General features: G+C 38.7%; 1 protein-coding gene across 4 annotated transcripts in view; it reads right to left on the bottom strand.

The window, feature by feature from the left end:
• Positions 1–1,628: 1,628 nt before the first annotated feature.
• LOC149826758 (protein translocase subunit) overlaps positions 1,629–17,228 on the bottom strand; it is a 108,621-nt gene continuing 93,021 nt past the window's right edge. For 3 of the 4 annotated variants that reach the window (XM_090018967.1, XM_090018966.1, XM_090018965.1), the window contains 3 exons: positions 10,733–11,179; positions 10,494–10,615; positions 1,629–2,167 (listed from right to left, as the gene is read on the bottom strand). In XM_090018967.1, the coding sequence (XP_089875093.1) occupies positions 2,003–2,167; positions 10,494–10,615; positions 10,733–11,009 (564 nt within the window). In that variant the 5' untranslated portion in view covers positions 11,010–11,179 and the 3' untranslated portion in view covers positions 1,629–2,002. The remainder of the gene's footprint in view (positions 2,168–10,493; positions 10,616–10,732; positions 11,180–17,228) is intronic. The other variant, XM_090018968.1, reaches the window with a different exon arrangement.

Raw genomic sequence — 17,228 nt, 5'->3', positions numbered from 1 at the left:
TCCCGTTTGGACCGAGGATGGAGGTTAAAATCAAAACCTGTGCGGGGATGGAGGAAAGGATGGAGTTACGCTTTCCCCCACCCGCTCCCCCTCCCCCTCCCCCTCCCCCTCCCCCTCCCCCTTCCCAATCCATGTTAGTAAACCTTCCTCTCCTTCTTTAGGGATGACAGTGGACCGAGGGAAAACGGGGCCCCACCCTGCCCCTCCTCGCCCTGTTTGGACTGGGGATGGAGGACATGAAACGGGGATGAAGGCGGGGATAAAGGTTAAAATCAAAACCCGTGCGGGGATAGAGGCAGGGATGGAGGTTAAAATCAAAACCCGTGCGGGGATGGAGGCAAGGGTGGAAGGCAGAATTTTGAGATGGGGGGTGGAGACCTTGTCCCCCGCCCCGGTCCACTGCCATCCCTACTTATCTCGTAGTGTCAAGCGCATAACACTGGGGTGTGTATAGTGCTACTTGAAGCAAAGGTCATGCTGAATTCAGACAGGAAAGAACTTGATAGCCATCTTGGTACTATGATGTTCCTCACACTGCATAGTTGATTGATGAAATAATAATTGGTGGACCAGCAATGGTTATGTAATTTCAATTGGTATGTGATGCATTTAGGGATGTAAACAGTTCTGATTCAGTTCAGATGTAGTCAATACGATATCTGACTAATCAATGTTAGCTGAACGGATTTGAATTCAAATTCAAATTCAAATTCAGACAGTGAAAAGTTCATACTAAATCCAGTATTTTACGAGTAAATGGATTCAGATGTCTGTCAAATCTGGATATTTGTTGGATTCTGTAACTAAAATTCATAACCATATGTAATCTGATATGGTTTTGGCTTACTAAATCTGACTAAACTGAGTCTGATTAGGTCGGATATATTACTACTGGTTCTTCACTTGTAAAGCTCTGGAGGTGTTTTTGGATGCACCAACCTATCTAGAAAAGTGGGGAAAGGGAGGACTCCCTCTTCCTCAACTGGAGGGACGGTTCCTCGATACGGAGACCGCTCCATTTCTTTTTAAATTTTTTTTTTACCGTTCTCTATCTAGCCGAGCTCGCTTATGAAGCACCAAACCAACTTACATTGAACATTATGCTGGCCAACTTGGTTATTTGTCTATGCCTATTGACAGTTACCATCATTCATTCCTAAATTGCCATTACGAACAAAATCCATTGAGTCTCGACAAACAATAGTAGAAGTTGATCTCCCACTTATCTCTCGAGCTTCTAATGGCGTTAAAATCACCCATGACTATATTACTCGGCTTGCTCTTTGACAAAAAAGAGTCTAATAAAGAACTATACACCTGACGCCTACGCATGTCATTATGTAAGTAGACTCCATAAATATCAAAAGGAGCTCCATCAATGCTGCTGACAAAGCTTAACTGTAAGGGAAGCATTCAAGTAGCGAGCAACGCCTTAAAAGAAATCTGATTTCCAAACTCAACAGACATGCCTGGAAAGTACCTCTTGGCCTGTATCTGAAATGTCCAAACCATAGCCATGGTTTCTCCTTCGCCATGGATTTGACTAATACCATATCCGACTAATCAGATGTTGGCTAAATAGACTTGAATTTGTATTAGGATGGTGAAAAGCTCATACCATCACCAGATTTTTATATAAAATCGGATTTGGATATTCATAAAATCCAGATATCTGTCAGATTCAGTAACAAAAAATCAAAACCATACATGCATCCTTTTATAGACAAATATAGTTTTGGCTTACCAAATTGGACTAAACAGAATCAGATTCCATCGGATATCAGATAGAATCTGAGCCGTTGACATCTTGAATAATAATGAAAAAAAAGGCAACAGGACTTCCATGCGAAGATGGCTCAGGCAGGTGTTGAGGTCAATTAACTGTGTCAAAGATTCAACACAGAACACTATGAAGGTACAAAATCCATGAGTGAAAATAAACAGTGCAGAGTAAATAGAGTAAGCCAGGTCACCACTCTTCTCACCACATACGTGAGATTATTTATATGGCAGCCTCCTTCGCCTCAGCTTCACGTTTCTGCAACTCTGCTAGTCGCTGAGCCCATGCTCTATCTCTGGCGACGGCAGCCATTTTTCTCTCTATTCTCTCCATATTCCTCTTACGCCTTGCTTCTTTTAGCTGAGCCTTTCGTTTTTTCGCCTCAGACTGATTGTAAAGTGATTATATCAAACTAAGTTCAGCAAATACACATGGTTGTCATGGGCAACAAATATTTGAAAAAACGGTATCTCCATAACATAATAAAATTTACACCAGACATGGCAAACAAGAGATTCAATGGATTTAAAATCTACATAATCGTATCCAGCCTATTGCAATTAATTTACTTGGCATGAAAAAAGAAGAGCTAAAGAAACTATGAAAAGCATTAATCATCTTAAAGGTTTAGATGAAAATCCAACGAATTTCTTCTAACATCAGAATGGACAGCATTGTCCAATGATTCCCTCTTTATTAAACAGAGCCATTCTACAAGTCAATAATGCTTACCAAGATCGAGCAAATCTTTTAAAGGACACCACGATAACTTCATCAAGATGCCAGCTGATGTCACCCATTGCAAAAAATGGATGGTGTGCAATATTGGGAGCAGACGTTACTCGTTCTGTACTTAAAAACTGATAGATTTCATAAAAGAGAGTTTATCCTGCATGAAGGGTGAAGAACAAGAGAGAGAAGGAGCTGCAGTGAAAACCGGATTCCTCAATACAGGAATCGGCTGCTACTAATGCTGTCATTATATATGTTACTAATACAAATTTAGGGTACTAAAATACCCTTTTACAAAGAGAAGAAAATACATGTGTGCCATTAATGAAAGGATACATGATCACGGGTTTGGACCCGGACCTGTGATCCAAACACGTCTTTCCACCCTCCCTCAAGTTGTGCATGGTTTTGAACCATGAACAACTTGCCTTTTAACATCCAAAACCTGTCTTCAGTCAAACTTTTTGTGAATATATCAGCCACTTGATCTGTGGTTCATACAAATTCAGGCTCAATCTCCTTCTCTTCTACCTTTTGTCTCACAAAATGTTGATTTATTTCGATGTGTTTGGCACGACTATGATAAATAGGATTGAAGGACATATTTATGGCACTTTGATTATCACATAAAAGAAGGGATCGAGAGATTGATTCTCCCACTTCTGTCAGTAAGTGCCTAATCCATGTAGCTTCAGCAGTAGCAGCTGTCATTGACCTATATTCGGCTTCTGTACTAGATCTAGCAACAGCCTTTTGTTTCTTACTGCTCCAGGATACCAAATTCATCCCAACAAATACACAATGGCCTTATACAGATCTGCGTTTGTCTGCGTTTGTCTGGATCTCCCGCCCAATCTGCATCAATATAAACAGTAATTTCATGTGCATTTTGTCCATTTGTCCTTTATCTGTACAAAAGACCATCCCCAACAGTTCTTTTCAAGTACCGAAGTATCCTCTTAACCGCCTACATATGCCCTTCACGCGGCTCATGCATAAACTGAGATACTTGATTTACTGAGTAAACGATATCAGGTCGAGTGAAAGTGAGATATTGCAACATGCCGATTATGCTACGATATCTTGTAGGATCCTTATACAAATCTCCATCTTGAGAGCTGAGTTTCTGATGAAAGACACTAGAAGTTCCCAAAGGTTTGCAATCCTTCATACCGGCCTTGTTGAGAACATCAATAGTGTACTTATGTTAGGTGAGAGTCATTCCTTCAGAAGTACTGTCAACTTCAACCCCAAGGAAGTATCGCAGTTTACCAAGATCCTTCATTTTGAATCTTTGATTCAAGAGATGCTTAACCTCCTCAATATGAACTTTGAAGTTCCCTGTGATGATAATATCGTCTACGTATATTAATAGGAGGGTAACTATGTCTTGGTTCTTGAATATAAACAAAGAATGGTCAAGGAGAGAGCGCCTGAAACCATATTTTTGTATTTCCAAAGAGAAACTATCAAACCAAGAACGAGAAGCCTGCTTCAACCCATATATTGTCCTTTTTAATTTGCAAACACATTTTGTAGGATTGCCTTCTACATATCCAGTGGGTTGTTCCATGTATACTTCCTCCTTCAAATTTCCATGTAGAAAGGCGTTTTTGACATCAAGTTGACTGATTGTTCACTGATGTTCAATAGCTAAAGATAATATGATTCTGATTGTTCCCATTTTCACAACTGGACTAAAAGTCTCATCATAATCCTGTCCCTGCTCTTGTGTAAATCCTTTGGCGACAAGTCTGGCCTTGTACCTTTCTATAGTGTCATCCGGTTTGTACTTTATTTTGTACACCCATTTCGACCCAACTACATTTCTGTCAGGTGGTCTGGGAACAACATCCCAGGTACCATACTCATGTAGAGCCTCCATCTCTTCATTCATTGTTTCAATTCATCTTTTTGAACTTGCTACTTGGGAAAATGTTGTGGGCCCATCTTCCTTGACCAAAGCAGTTAGAAACAGTTGAAAGTCCAGCGAAAATTTCTCATAGCTGACCCATATTTCGATCGGGTGACGAGAGCAGGTGGATCTTCTAACATCTAAAGTAGAAGTAGATGTAGAGGGTGTATCCATTTCCTGATTAAAAATAGTGGGCGCCTCGCTTCCTCGTCGGCTATAGACAAAACCTCTATACCTTTCTGTATTCAAAGATGGCTTTGTGCTCTCCTATGCAATCAACCTATCAGCAGGCATAGTTTTCTTATCCTTCTGATTACAATCTGAAGAACATATATTGTTAGTACTGGAGAAAAGTTCAGAGTTCAACAAAGGATAATAGACCTCAACTTTGGAATTTGATTCAGAATAATTGATGCGACGATGATCAAAGTTCAATTCGTCGAAGATAACATTTCTTGATATTTTGATGTGCTTGCTCATGGGATCATAGCACATGTATCCCTTATAGTTATCTTCATAACCCACAAACCTGCACTTCAAGGCCTTGTCCTGAAACTTATGTCTCATTGAACTGTCAATATGAACAAAACATACACAACCAAACACGTGCAAATCATGATAATTGGGATGAACTTCAAATAGAGAAAAGTAAGGAGACTTGTTTTCCAAAATATTCATGGGCAATCGATTTATCACATGGACTGCTGAATGAAAGGCTTTTATCCATAGAGTAATCGAAGATTACTATCATACATCATGTTCATTGCATTCTCAACAATATGGCGATGCTTCCTTTCAGCAATTCCATTCTGCTAAGGCGTATGAGGGCAAGATACCATTCTCCTTATTTCATTACTTTGAAGAAAATTAATAAAGTCACTTGAAGAGAATTCACCTCCCCCATCACATTGGAAGCAAAAAATATTTTCAAAAAATTGATTCTTGACAAAGGAGTGAAAATTTTGGAACAACTTGAAGGTCTCAGACTTGTGTTTCATAAAGAAAATCCAAGTATAACGAGAATAATTGTCAACAAATATAAGATAATATGTAGTTCCAGACACAGAGGCAACTAGGGCTGGCCCCCAAACATCAAAACATATAATCTCAAAAGTTCTTGAAGCTCTTTTATTGATAGAATGAAAAGGTAAAACATGACTCTTGCACAAGAAACAACTAGAACATTTGTTGTCATTGACATTCATTCCTAAACTAGACTTGGGAATGAGATTATTTTAAACAAGCTTTTGAATGAAACTACTACTGCAGTGGCCTAAACGACTATGCCAAAGATTTGGCATATTGGACTCAGAGACACTAAAAACACATGAAGGAATCTCTGAAGATGACGATGAGAAGAGCTTCAAGTTGGAATCAACAGGACGAACACGAGTAGCAGGATCATCTTGAAAAACATACATATTGCCTTGTCGTTTCCCTTTAGCGAACGTCTATCTCGTGCAGAGATCCTTGACAAGGACAGAAGAGGGAGTAAATTCAACTGAAGCATTAATATCATCGACAAGCTTGGAAACGGAGACAATGTTTTTCTTGATGTTAGGAGCATCAAGAACCTATGAAAGACTAAGAGAGGCCTTTGACATAGGTATGACGGAATTACCAATATGAGAGATAGAGTGGTGGGATTCATCCCCAATGACTATACTATTTTTACCAATGTAAGGAACAAGGTTTAAGAGCTTACCAGCATCACCAGTAACATGAGTCGTTGCTCCAGAGTCCACATACCAAGTACTCTGCTCATTCTGTTTCAGATTTAATCCTGCTAAGGCAGACAATAGCAACTCTTTTACTTCTCCACTGACCTTTGAGCTATCAGTTCCTCTTTTTGCTTCAGTCTGTGTTGATTTTCCTTTATTCAAGGGATTAAACCAACAGTTAGCTCTGATGTGCCTATTTTTATTACACAGAAAACAAGTAGGAATTGGCCTCTGTCGCTGTGAGTTGGGAGCTATGTTGGGTGCAGGTAATATTCCACGGCCTCTTTGTCCTCCTCTTCCCTTAACATCATAGCTTCCTCGTCCTCGCCCATAAGCTACCCCTATGGCAAGAACATCTTTCATGCCTGTATGCATATATGGTTCTTCAGAGAACCCTTTTAAGGTCATCTTATATTGGAGTAATTTTGCACGCAGGTCTTCAAATCTGGGCAGATCAGGTAAACACAATAAAGAAGTAACAATCATATGATATTCAGACCCCAATCCACTCAGAGTCTGTTGTACCATGTCCCTATCACTCACCGCACACCCAACAACTGCTAGTTGATCTATGATAATCTTTAATCTATTCAAGTATTCCATGATAGTCATGGACTCTTTTCTTAACATCTGAAATTCTCTTTTAAGAAACATAATCCTGGCCTGAGAAACTTGTGAATATGTCTGAACCAATCTATCCCAAAGTTGCATGGTTGTACAGTCATCTGGAATTGCCACAAGCACCTCTTGTGACAACGTAAAAGTAATATAAGCCACCTGCGCCTAGTCTCTTTTCATCCAAGTTACGAATTCTGAATTTCTAACATATACTGTAGTAGATGCCCCTTTACTGTCCTCTTCTTCACGTGATATAAACTCTGGAGGGATTCGAACAGATCCATCCAGATGTCCAGAAAGATTCTGACTCCTAATAAAAGGAATGATCTGCCTCTTCCAAGTCAGAAAATTGGAATTGTTTAATTTTTCAGACACGAGTTGATTAAGAAAGCTTGATGAAAGACCAAAAGAAGAAGAAAATGAATCCATGTTTCACCATAAGAATAATATGTCCAGCACACAGCCCGATAATAACTAAAGAATGAGGACACCGAAAGGCAACTGTCAACTTCAAAGAAATTCCTGCAAACTTTTCTCTTTTTTATAGCAGTTACGCAGGTGAACTTGATGTTTCCTTCCTTTCCTTTTTTTTTTGTAGAGAGACAATATAAGGCTATGTGAAGCTTTGAAAGAAAGAGTCAAGAAGACAGTTGATTGCGCAAATGAGGCTAGATCTGATTCTGATCAGATCTAAGGAAATCTGATCAAGAAAGGAAACCGATTACGTGATCAGACCTAATTCTGATCAACAAGAGAATATAGAACAAGGTTGAGAGGACGGCATGAAGTGTATTAATAACAGAGAAATGCGATCAGATTTGATTCTAATCAGATATGATCAAGAAGATGATGTAGAAGAAATAATTAGGGTTTAAGAGTCAAGACAAAATTGGCTGGAGTCGATTTCTAATCAGAAAAACGTGATCCGATCTGATTCTGATCAGGTCTGATCAAGAAGGCGATGCAGAAAGTTTTGGAGTTAAGGAGACCGAAAAGAGAACTCGGGTTCTCATGCTCAGATCTGAGTATTCAGAAAAACGTGATCAGATCTGATTCTGATCAGATCTGATCGATAAGATAACGCAGAAGGTTTTGGGATTAAGAGAGACAGAAAAGAGAACTCGGGTTATTATGTTCAGATCTGATTTTGATCAGGTCTGATCAAGATTAAGAATCAGAAAAAAAATGTTGGAATTCGATTTTCTGACTTGGAAGAAGAAGAATCTTTCTAGACATACCTTTTTGGAAGCAGTCCCGAATCCAGCTCTAGCGTGGCTCTGATACCATGTTAGATTTCATAAAAGAGAGTTTATCCTGCGTGAAGAGTGAAGAACAAAGAGAGAGAGGAGCTGCAGTGAAAACCTGATTCCTCAATACATGAATCGGATGCTACTAATGCTGTCATTATATATGTTACTAATACAAATTTAGGGTACTAAAATACCCTTTTACAAAGAGAAGAAAATACATGTGTGCCATTAATGAAAGGATACATGATCACGGGTCTGGACCCAGACCCGTGATCCAAACACGTCTTTTCAAAAACTACCCACATGTTGGGAATCCAACTTTAGATTGAGGCTCCAGAAGCTTGACCTAAGGGTGTGTTACACTCCTACTCAAGGGAAGCCTCTTTCCTTTGAAAGAGCCACTATGGATGGAAAACCAGGGGGGAGGTATCAACCCAGTTTGACAGGAAAGCTGTTTTTTTTGCGTTTATTATGTGGGTCCCACCATATATTTTTCATAGACATGTTTGTTTCACTCTTTGTAGGAAAGAGCCCCTATTTCCTACGAAAGAGAGCCTTTCATAGGAAAAGGCATGAAATAAAAGCCCCCTAAGAGTTTCTCCATCGAATCATCCCTCTTATAAAAGGGAGTATCTTTTAGAGGCTATATTATAGATCAACGCCACTAGGTGTCATATATCTCATCTCAAAGATCAGTAAGTGTGGATTCTGGATGGTCATCTAACTACCCAAACATAACCATAACACTGCTCCTTTTAGCATTTCTTGTCCTTGAGATGTGTTAGATGGCTACAAAGATAAATGATGCCTCTAGAAGAGCACACATCTTATAAAAGAGTACATCACGTAAAAGATGCACTATAAGATCTAACATTAAGGAGCCAATATGAAGTCATCCACCTCAAAGAACTACAACTGATCCTTGAGATAGGCACCACCAAAAATGTCTTCCTGTCATCCTCAACTTAGAGGCCCTTCATGAGACTAAGGGCCTCTAAAAGATTAAAAATCTTATTATAAATTCCCTCTAATAGATGATCTGTCAGTGAATTTTTTAATGTTATCCATCTCAATGACAAGCAGTGCAAAATAATGAAGATGGTTAGTGCACCATCAGACATAACCACAAATCTGCATGTTACAAACCATCCACATTTAATATGGATGGTACTGGACTAATCTTATAGGTGTTCTCTACCATAAAAAAGGATCATATGGAGTGTTCAAATAAGAAAGCAAATAGTTACTGCAAGAGCACATCAAGGATGGATGGCAAACAAGGTTGAAGGTGGTTACATCACCATCACATGCAGCTATAGAAACAGTACAGCATTGTTTACCCGTTGAGATGGGCAACACGAGATTGCAAACTGATGGTTAACCTTATAGAGGATATCCGTACAAGACCATACCTGTTATCAATCAAAAGAACTCAAAGTAACTAAATTGGGCACCTTGGCCTTCCCTCAGGGCAGTTTCAGGAGGAATATTTAGTGGTTATTTTCAGAAAAGCACTTGCTAGGGTCACATTCAAAGTAAAAAGTTTCACACACTAGCTCTCATTGGCAATAGGTCTCGGACTAGGAGTAGGCACAGAAGATTAACCAGGTTTAGCAGAATGAGCAGCCTGAAATCCAAATAGGATGAGGCCCGAAATTGCCTGAATAGTAAATGGGGCATGGCTCAGGTCTGGTGAAACAATTTTCGTAATGGGGGGCTGGATTGACCCCAACTGAGCTAGATCAGATTGCCTACACAGACAAGAGGTCAGGTGGTCCTGGCCCAGGCCCAATAAGAATCAGGTCAGCATGTTGGCAGGTTCAGGTCTGGCCTTCTCCTTGGCCCATCCCACTCCAATAGGTTGCTCCGGGTCCAACCTGATGTGCATACCTATTTTGGGGATATAATTCAACTAAATGGTGACTCAAACAATTTTGAAATCTAACTGAATATTATGAAAATTGCTAGTAACAGCTAACTTTAAGATTTGGTTTCCATTTGTGAAGGATGGTTGAAACCAAACTAGAGATTGTTGTGTTTCAGAAGTTACATTTTGGTTGTAATAGACAAGATGAAAACATTGCAATTCCTTATTTAAATAAGATATTACCACTCTATCCTCATGCTGAGATGCATATAACAATTTTCATGAACCTCTCTCGTCTCTTAAATGAAGACCGGCTGGACGTAATCCATCTAACAATCCTGCCATACTACAACCCTAAACGGGGCTGAAACTTGCTAAGTGCGACCAAATTTAAGCACCTCAAGGAATTTTTCTTCCAGCAGTACATGTATTAAATATATGAATCAGCCACTCTTTCTGGTCTTTAGCATTGGTTTGGTTAGAAGCCTGAATTGGACTCCCACAAGATTATAGCCAATCCAACACTACATTTTTATACATTGGCAAATTGTTACAATTAAGAGATTGTGATTTTTTCTGATTCACTAGATGGGGATCAAAATATGCTCACCAATATAAACTCCTGACGTTGCTTCATCCTCTTTCTCTGCTTCCTCCCCTTCACACTTCCTTCATTGGGTCGGTTGCTAGCTATTGGTTCTCCAGGTACATACTGTACCCAAGCATAAGGTCCTGCATTTAACCAATGAAACCATAATTATAAGCATTTCTTCTTATGTTATTAACCATGAAATTTACAACTCTTGGTTTATAAAAATATGCAGAAAAAGGGTGTTCTAAAAGACTAACCTGCAGGTTTCAAGCTTGCCCTCTTTCTTCGTGGCTTATCACTTGGTCGTCGCTTGGGCAGTCGGGTATCAGTCAAACTGTGAGTGTGCATAATTGATGGCTGAAAATTCAGCCAATGATAATGGCATTGTGCACGTGCAGTGGGGGACATGAGAGTTGCAATACTCGTTGGAAAATAATTTATGACATTAGAGTGCACAGAGGTAAAATATGATGAGGTTTTTGGGGAGTTCTTGAGAAGGGGGAAAATAAATCCTTTGAGCATTCTTGCCGCCATTTCAGGCAAACCAATATTTCTGTGCTTCTCAACCTCCCTATGAGAACTCTTTTGAGGCAATATCACATTAATTATGCCCGCAAAAGGTCACCTTGCAGCCAATAATCATATCTTAATTAGCACTACGTATATGCAATCTCTATGTAGGATGCATGAGGTCTCGCATTGAACTGAAAAAAGAAAAAGAAAAAGCCAATAATGAGATAAAGTATAAAAACCCGTGATAAAAGTGATTGTATGGTTGATAAGAATGTACAACAATTAAGATATATGGGAAGCTAAAGGAAAAAAACAAGAACACTTAGCAAAGGGCAACATTTATCTTATTAATATCAGAAGAACATTTAGCACACGGAAACCTCAACAAACTAATTGAGAAGAATAGAAGATCAACCCAATAGAAGTTCTTTGGATGCAATCACCACATTTTTTGAGTATCTGTAGGGTAAAATAGATTATTCAATCATCATATGGATTAGAAATGCCAAGTTGAAAAGAAGAAAGAATCAATGATTGAATGTATTCCATTCAATCCTCTGACATAAACTATGATGCCTTAAGATCATGGTTCAATGAATTATCACTCTAACTCACACCAAATATTTTATTAACTGACACGTGCAACAAATGACCATGGTCCAGAAACAACATTGAGTGCATGGAATGCATTTGCTCCAGTATGTGCAATCAAACACCCTCAATCTACTTATCACAAAACTTACTGTTAATTGTAGAACTAACACAGCAAGACAAAAAAGATGTACCTTTTACAACAACAGAACAAAATCATTTTCTTTGTCTGATATCAGAACTTGACCGATGTTTCTGCCTATTAAATAGAGATACATGTGCCCTGTTAACCACTAGAAAGAGCCTCAAGATACCAACAACAGACACATTTATGAAGCATCCACAACAGCAACAAATAATGCCATCAAAGACCAACATCTCTATCAACCATTTTATCAAACAATATGTTGGCACAAATTGAAGATCATGCGGATTCGCATACACCAGAGGTGGAAGTGTTTACAAAAAGATATAAAAAGTTTAAAAATAAAGATTAAGAAACAAACTCAAGACCAAAAATACTCATATAACCCAAGAGAACTATTGGGTGCACCTGCTTATATACAAAAAAGGTATAACCTAGAATTACACAATATGTTGGCACAAATTGAAGATCATGCGGATTTGCATGCACCAGAGGTAGAAGTGTTTACAAAAAGATATAAAAAGTTTAAAAATAAAGATTAAGAAACAAACTCAAGACCAAAAATACTCATATAACCCAAGAGAACTATTGGGTGCACCTGCTTATATACAAAAAAGGTATAACCTAGAATTACACAATGCCCCAAAATTCATTATCCCAGGTTATACAATTTTCCTGAACAGGTGTGCGCATAAAAAACTCCAAAAAAATTAGCAAAAAGTTGATCTAACAAAAGTCTACAAATGAAAAGAAAAGGACAAATGGGCAACCTATGTCCTTCTATAAAGGATAATAAACAAAAGGACGAACAAAAAAAACAAAAAAATGGACATCCACATCCTCCTCCTAAGAATCCAAACGAATGGTATTTCGAGCCAGTTATCCTAAAAGCAACGCCAACAAAAATTTGATCTACATTAACCCCAAATAAAAGCCTAGAATTTCAAGACAGTTGAAATGCACCATGCCTGCATACCATACAACAACAACAACAACAACAACTACGCCTTCATCCCAAAACAATTGGGGTCGGCGATATAAACCAAAAAAGAAAATCATTCTGGGTCTTCCACATGAATCCTTCTCCTCCAATCATTTCTATCCAATGCCATGTCCTCGGTGAGGTTCAAAGCATTCATATCCTTTCCTATCACCTCCATCCATGTCTTCCTAGGCCTACCCCGACCTCTTTTAACTAATATATTTTCCCATTTCTCCATCCTTCTAACTGGAGCATCATTAGGCCTTCGCCGAATATGTCCAAACCACCGTAAACGATTCTCTCTCATCTTATTTTCAATGGGTGCAACGCCTACCTTCTTACGTATCTCCTCGTTCCGAATCTTATCTTTTATTGTATTTCCACACATCCATCTCAGCATACGCATCTCAGCTACACTCATTTTTTGAATATGATGTCTCTTGGCAGCCCAACATTCCGTACCATATAGTAAAGCGGGCCTAATAGTCGTCCTATAAAACTTTTCCTTCAACCGCAATGGCATTCTACGATCGCACAACACTCCAGTTGCACTCTTCCATTTCATCCACCCAACCTTTATCCTATGATTTACATCTCCATCAATTTCTCCATACTTTTGAATGATAGATCCCAAATATTTGAAACAATCATCCACCGGTATTTCTTGCTCACCAAGCTTCACTACACTCCCATCACTACTTCGTTGCTTACTAAACCGACATTCCATATATTCTGTCTTACTCTTACTCAACTTAAAACGTCTTGCTTCCAATGTCTGTCTTCATAATTCTAACTTAGCATTAACCCCAGCTCTAGACTCATCAATCAAAACAATATCATCAGCAAACAACATACACCATGGCACATTATCTTGAATTGATCTCGTAAGCTCATCCATCACTATAGCAAATAGGAAAGGGCTTAAAGCAGATCCTTGATGTAACCCAACCGTAATAGGAAAATTGGTTGTCACCCCTCCACAAGTGCGGACATTGGTTACTACTCCTTCATACATATCTTTAATTATACTAATGTACTTGAGAGAAACACCTTTTTTCATCATTGTCCACCAAAGAACGTCCCTAGGTACTCTATCATATGCCTTCCCCAAATCAATAAAAACCATATGCAAATCTTTGTTCCTCTCTCTATTTCTCTCAATAAGTTGTCTAAGAAGATGTATAGCTTCCATATTTGATCTTTCAGGCATAAAACCAAATTGATTCTCCGATATCATGACAACCTTCCTCAACCTAGACTCAATCACCTTCTCCCAAAGTTTCATAGTATGACTCATGAGTTTTATACCACGATACTTGTATATCACCCTTATTCTTATATAGAGGCACCAAAGTACTCTTCCTCCACTCATTAGGCATCTTATTTGTCCGCCAAATCTTGTTAAAAAGATTTGTCAATCATTCTAAACCTTTCTCTCCCAAGCATTTCCAAGCCTCGATAGGTATACCATGCATGCATACCATGCTCGACCAAATTTCAAACTAAGAAAAAATATTACTAGCAAATCAAACTAAATTGCGAATTGGAAAGTTGAGAAACCTTAAGATAGCCATCGAGAGAGAGATCAAAACTGAACCAAAACAATAACCAAAATAATCATTAACAACTAAATCAAGACAAATGATGAATTGGGTAGTTGAGAAATCCAAAGACAACGACCGAACGAGAGAGAGATGCGTACTTGTGAGAGGGTGACACCGAGAGAGATGCAGTCTTTCCTCTTCTACTTGTCCAGAGGGAGAGAGGCGAAAAAAAGAACGCTGAGGATTTAGGGTTTTAATAGTGCTGCAAATGGATCGGATAAAGTTAGATTCTGATCCGAGTCCACCATGCTTTAAGTAAAAATCTGAATGTGCATACGGATTGAATATAGAACTGTTCAGTCGGATTTGGATTTGGATTTGTTAGGATCCAACTCGAGTCTAACCCATTTGCCCCCCACACACCCCTCCACACCTTTTCGGTATCCTATTTAACAAAAAAAATGTACTAGGTTGTTGTCGACCTACACAACGCAACTAAATGGACCCTTCACAGGTCCGTTGACTGGGTATTGAACCTGCGCTTAATCACCATTGTGTTTGGTTGAACCACATGAGATTAGGACTCTCATGCGATTGACACAGGGTTCAGGCAAGGTGGAGCTCGCCGATAATGTTCCCTAGTGAGCTCCACAGCCCCCTTTGTGCCAATTGATGTAGGGGCTCTTGCTAATAAGAGTTTCTCTATTTCTTTTGGTAATTGACTGTAATGTACTATAATGATAATTTGATGCATTTTTTGAAATGCCTTAATTTTTTTGCTATTCTCCTTACCTTGAAAATCGTAAATACCTAACTTTGTATTGACCTTAAAAAGTGGTTTCAAGCATTTTTTGTTTTGCGGACATTACGATTGTCACATATAAAATTATGTGTGAATTTCATGTTAATCTTGAACTTCGGAATATCGCACATACATGACGACGTTCACACATGTCACGAAGTTCGTATAAAACGATCTTTGAAACAATTTAGTATAAAAATTGAAACACTACAGCTAAGGGCGCTTTTCGCATAATTTTTAAGGCTCTTTGTGGTCTCCAACCTGCTTCTCGATGGTGACTTTTATGACAATTATTCTGGCAAACTTTATCCTTGAGTATTTTGGAATCATCGACGATGATTTTTTTCGGTAAGCACATCTTTAATGACTGAACTAGTTTTTTTTTTAAACACTGATATTTTTATTTGTTTCGACGATTTATATACTTCTATTATGTTCTCCAGTTTTGTTGTTTATATGTTGTGGATTTTGAATAATAAACATGGTATGTTGGGCAAAATATTTGATTTTTTTTGTTTTCTTAACTATTTAAGTTTTTGTCCTGTGTTTCTGTTGCTCACCTTTTTACGTATATTCTTTGTCTTGGTATTCTAGAAAATTCATAATTTGTTTAATACGATATGCAAATTAAGAAGACTATGTAGGAGGGGTCCGCACCCGGATCATCTTATACTGTTAGTACACAACAGAAAAAGTCAAAATAAAAATTATGAATAGGATCACCCTTTGTACTATGAAATAAGAAACTTGCTTGACACATGCATAAAGAGACATTCAATGCTAAGATTCTGGTTGTTTGACATTTTTTATAAAAAAGATACCCTTCATAAACTCAAAAAATTGTGCTCAAATACTCAACAAGAAATATAAAAAAGTTGGTTAAACAACAGATAGTCGTTTTACAATGACTTGTATCTAAGAAAGAATGTATGAAAAAAGTTAGGATTTGTGGCTAGAATCTTGACTTTCATCTTGAAAGCATTTAAAGAGGAGAAGGATGACTCTGTGATAAAGAAGAATGACTCATTGATTCATTTTAATGTTGTGGTAGACCTAATACCCGAATAGATAAGGTTGTAGATACGGTCAACTGTATTGGCAGTGGCGAAATAAGAATAGAGGTATCACACCAGGAGAATGAGAAACCTAAGGTTGAGGTTAATGTAAATCATCTGCAGGAAGTGGATGTATCCCAGGGTCTTGTGCCTAAATAATATGCTAAGAGCGATTTTAAAATTAAGCTAAAGATTGTACTAAGCGATCACAGGATCACTCTTACAACTAAAGAAAACTCTGAAGAAGATGTTGGAGCGAGAAACAAGGTCGGACGAGTATCAATTATATATTTATCTTCTAAGCAATCACTAATAGGTATAATATATATATATATTGTCCTCTCTCTCTCTCTCTCTCTCTCTCTCTCTCTCTCTCTCTCACACACACACACACACACACACACAGCCGAGCCCTTGCCCCCAACGAAGCTCTCTCTCAGTCGAGCCCTTGCCCCCATCAGTTGGCCCTCTCTCTCCAGCCACCTCAATCATAGCCTCTCTCTCTCTCTCGAGCCCTTGGCCCCATTGGTCAGCCCTCTCTCTTAGACCACCTCCATCGCAGCCCCCCCCCCCTCTATCTCTCTCAGCCCACCTGTGTCGGCCCCGGCTCCACCCACCACCAGTGCCTACCCTAGCTCCGCCCACCACCGCCAGTCCTTGCACACACACACCAGCGCCCATGCTAATGTCGTTCAAACCATTTGAATGTTCAAAATGGCTTGACATTTTTAGCAAAAAAAAGATGATCCCGCACATTGTCGTTGAAAATTTTTACTTACTTTCTCCTCAATTTTTATGTTTTTCCTTTTGGATATTGAGATTTGGGGCATTTTTTCCTTTTTCTCTTCGTTGCTTTAGAGTTTTTGCTTCTTGGTTGTTTTGATTTTGGTTATGCTTTTGGAAACCCTGAGTCATTTTATTACCAACTCTTATTTGTATGGTTTATCATGTTTCCCTTTGATGCTTTATTGTACATCATGTTCCTTAATTGATGGAAAGCTCTTATTCTCGTGGCATTCATGTTATTGCAGGAAAGCTCTTATGTTAGTGCATAATTATCCCATAGCTGTGCTTAACGTAGCAATAAACATACTGTTTGGGGACTGTGTTGTTGAGAAGAT

This window comes from Nuphar pumila, chromosome 10 (genome assembly GCF_984573655.1).
Source record: "Nuphar pumila chromosome 10, dmNupPumi1.hap1.1, whole genome shotgun sequence".
Lineage (NCBI taxonomy): Eukaryota > Viridiplantae > Streptophyta > Magnoliopsida > Nymphaeales > Nymphaeaceae > Nuphar > Nuphar pumila.
Note: the sequence above shows the minus strand (reverse complement) of the source record. Positions and strands in the feature narration are given on the sequence as shown.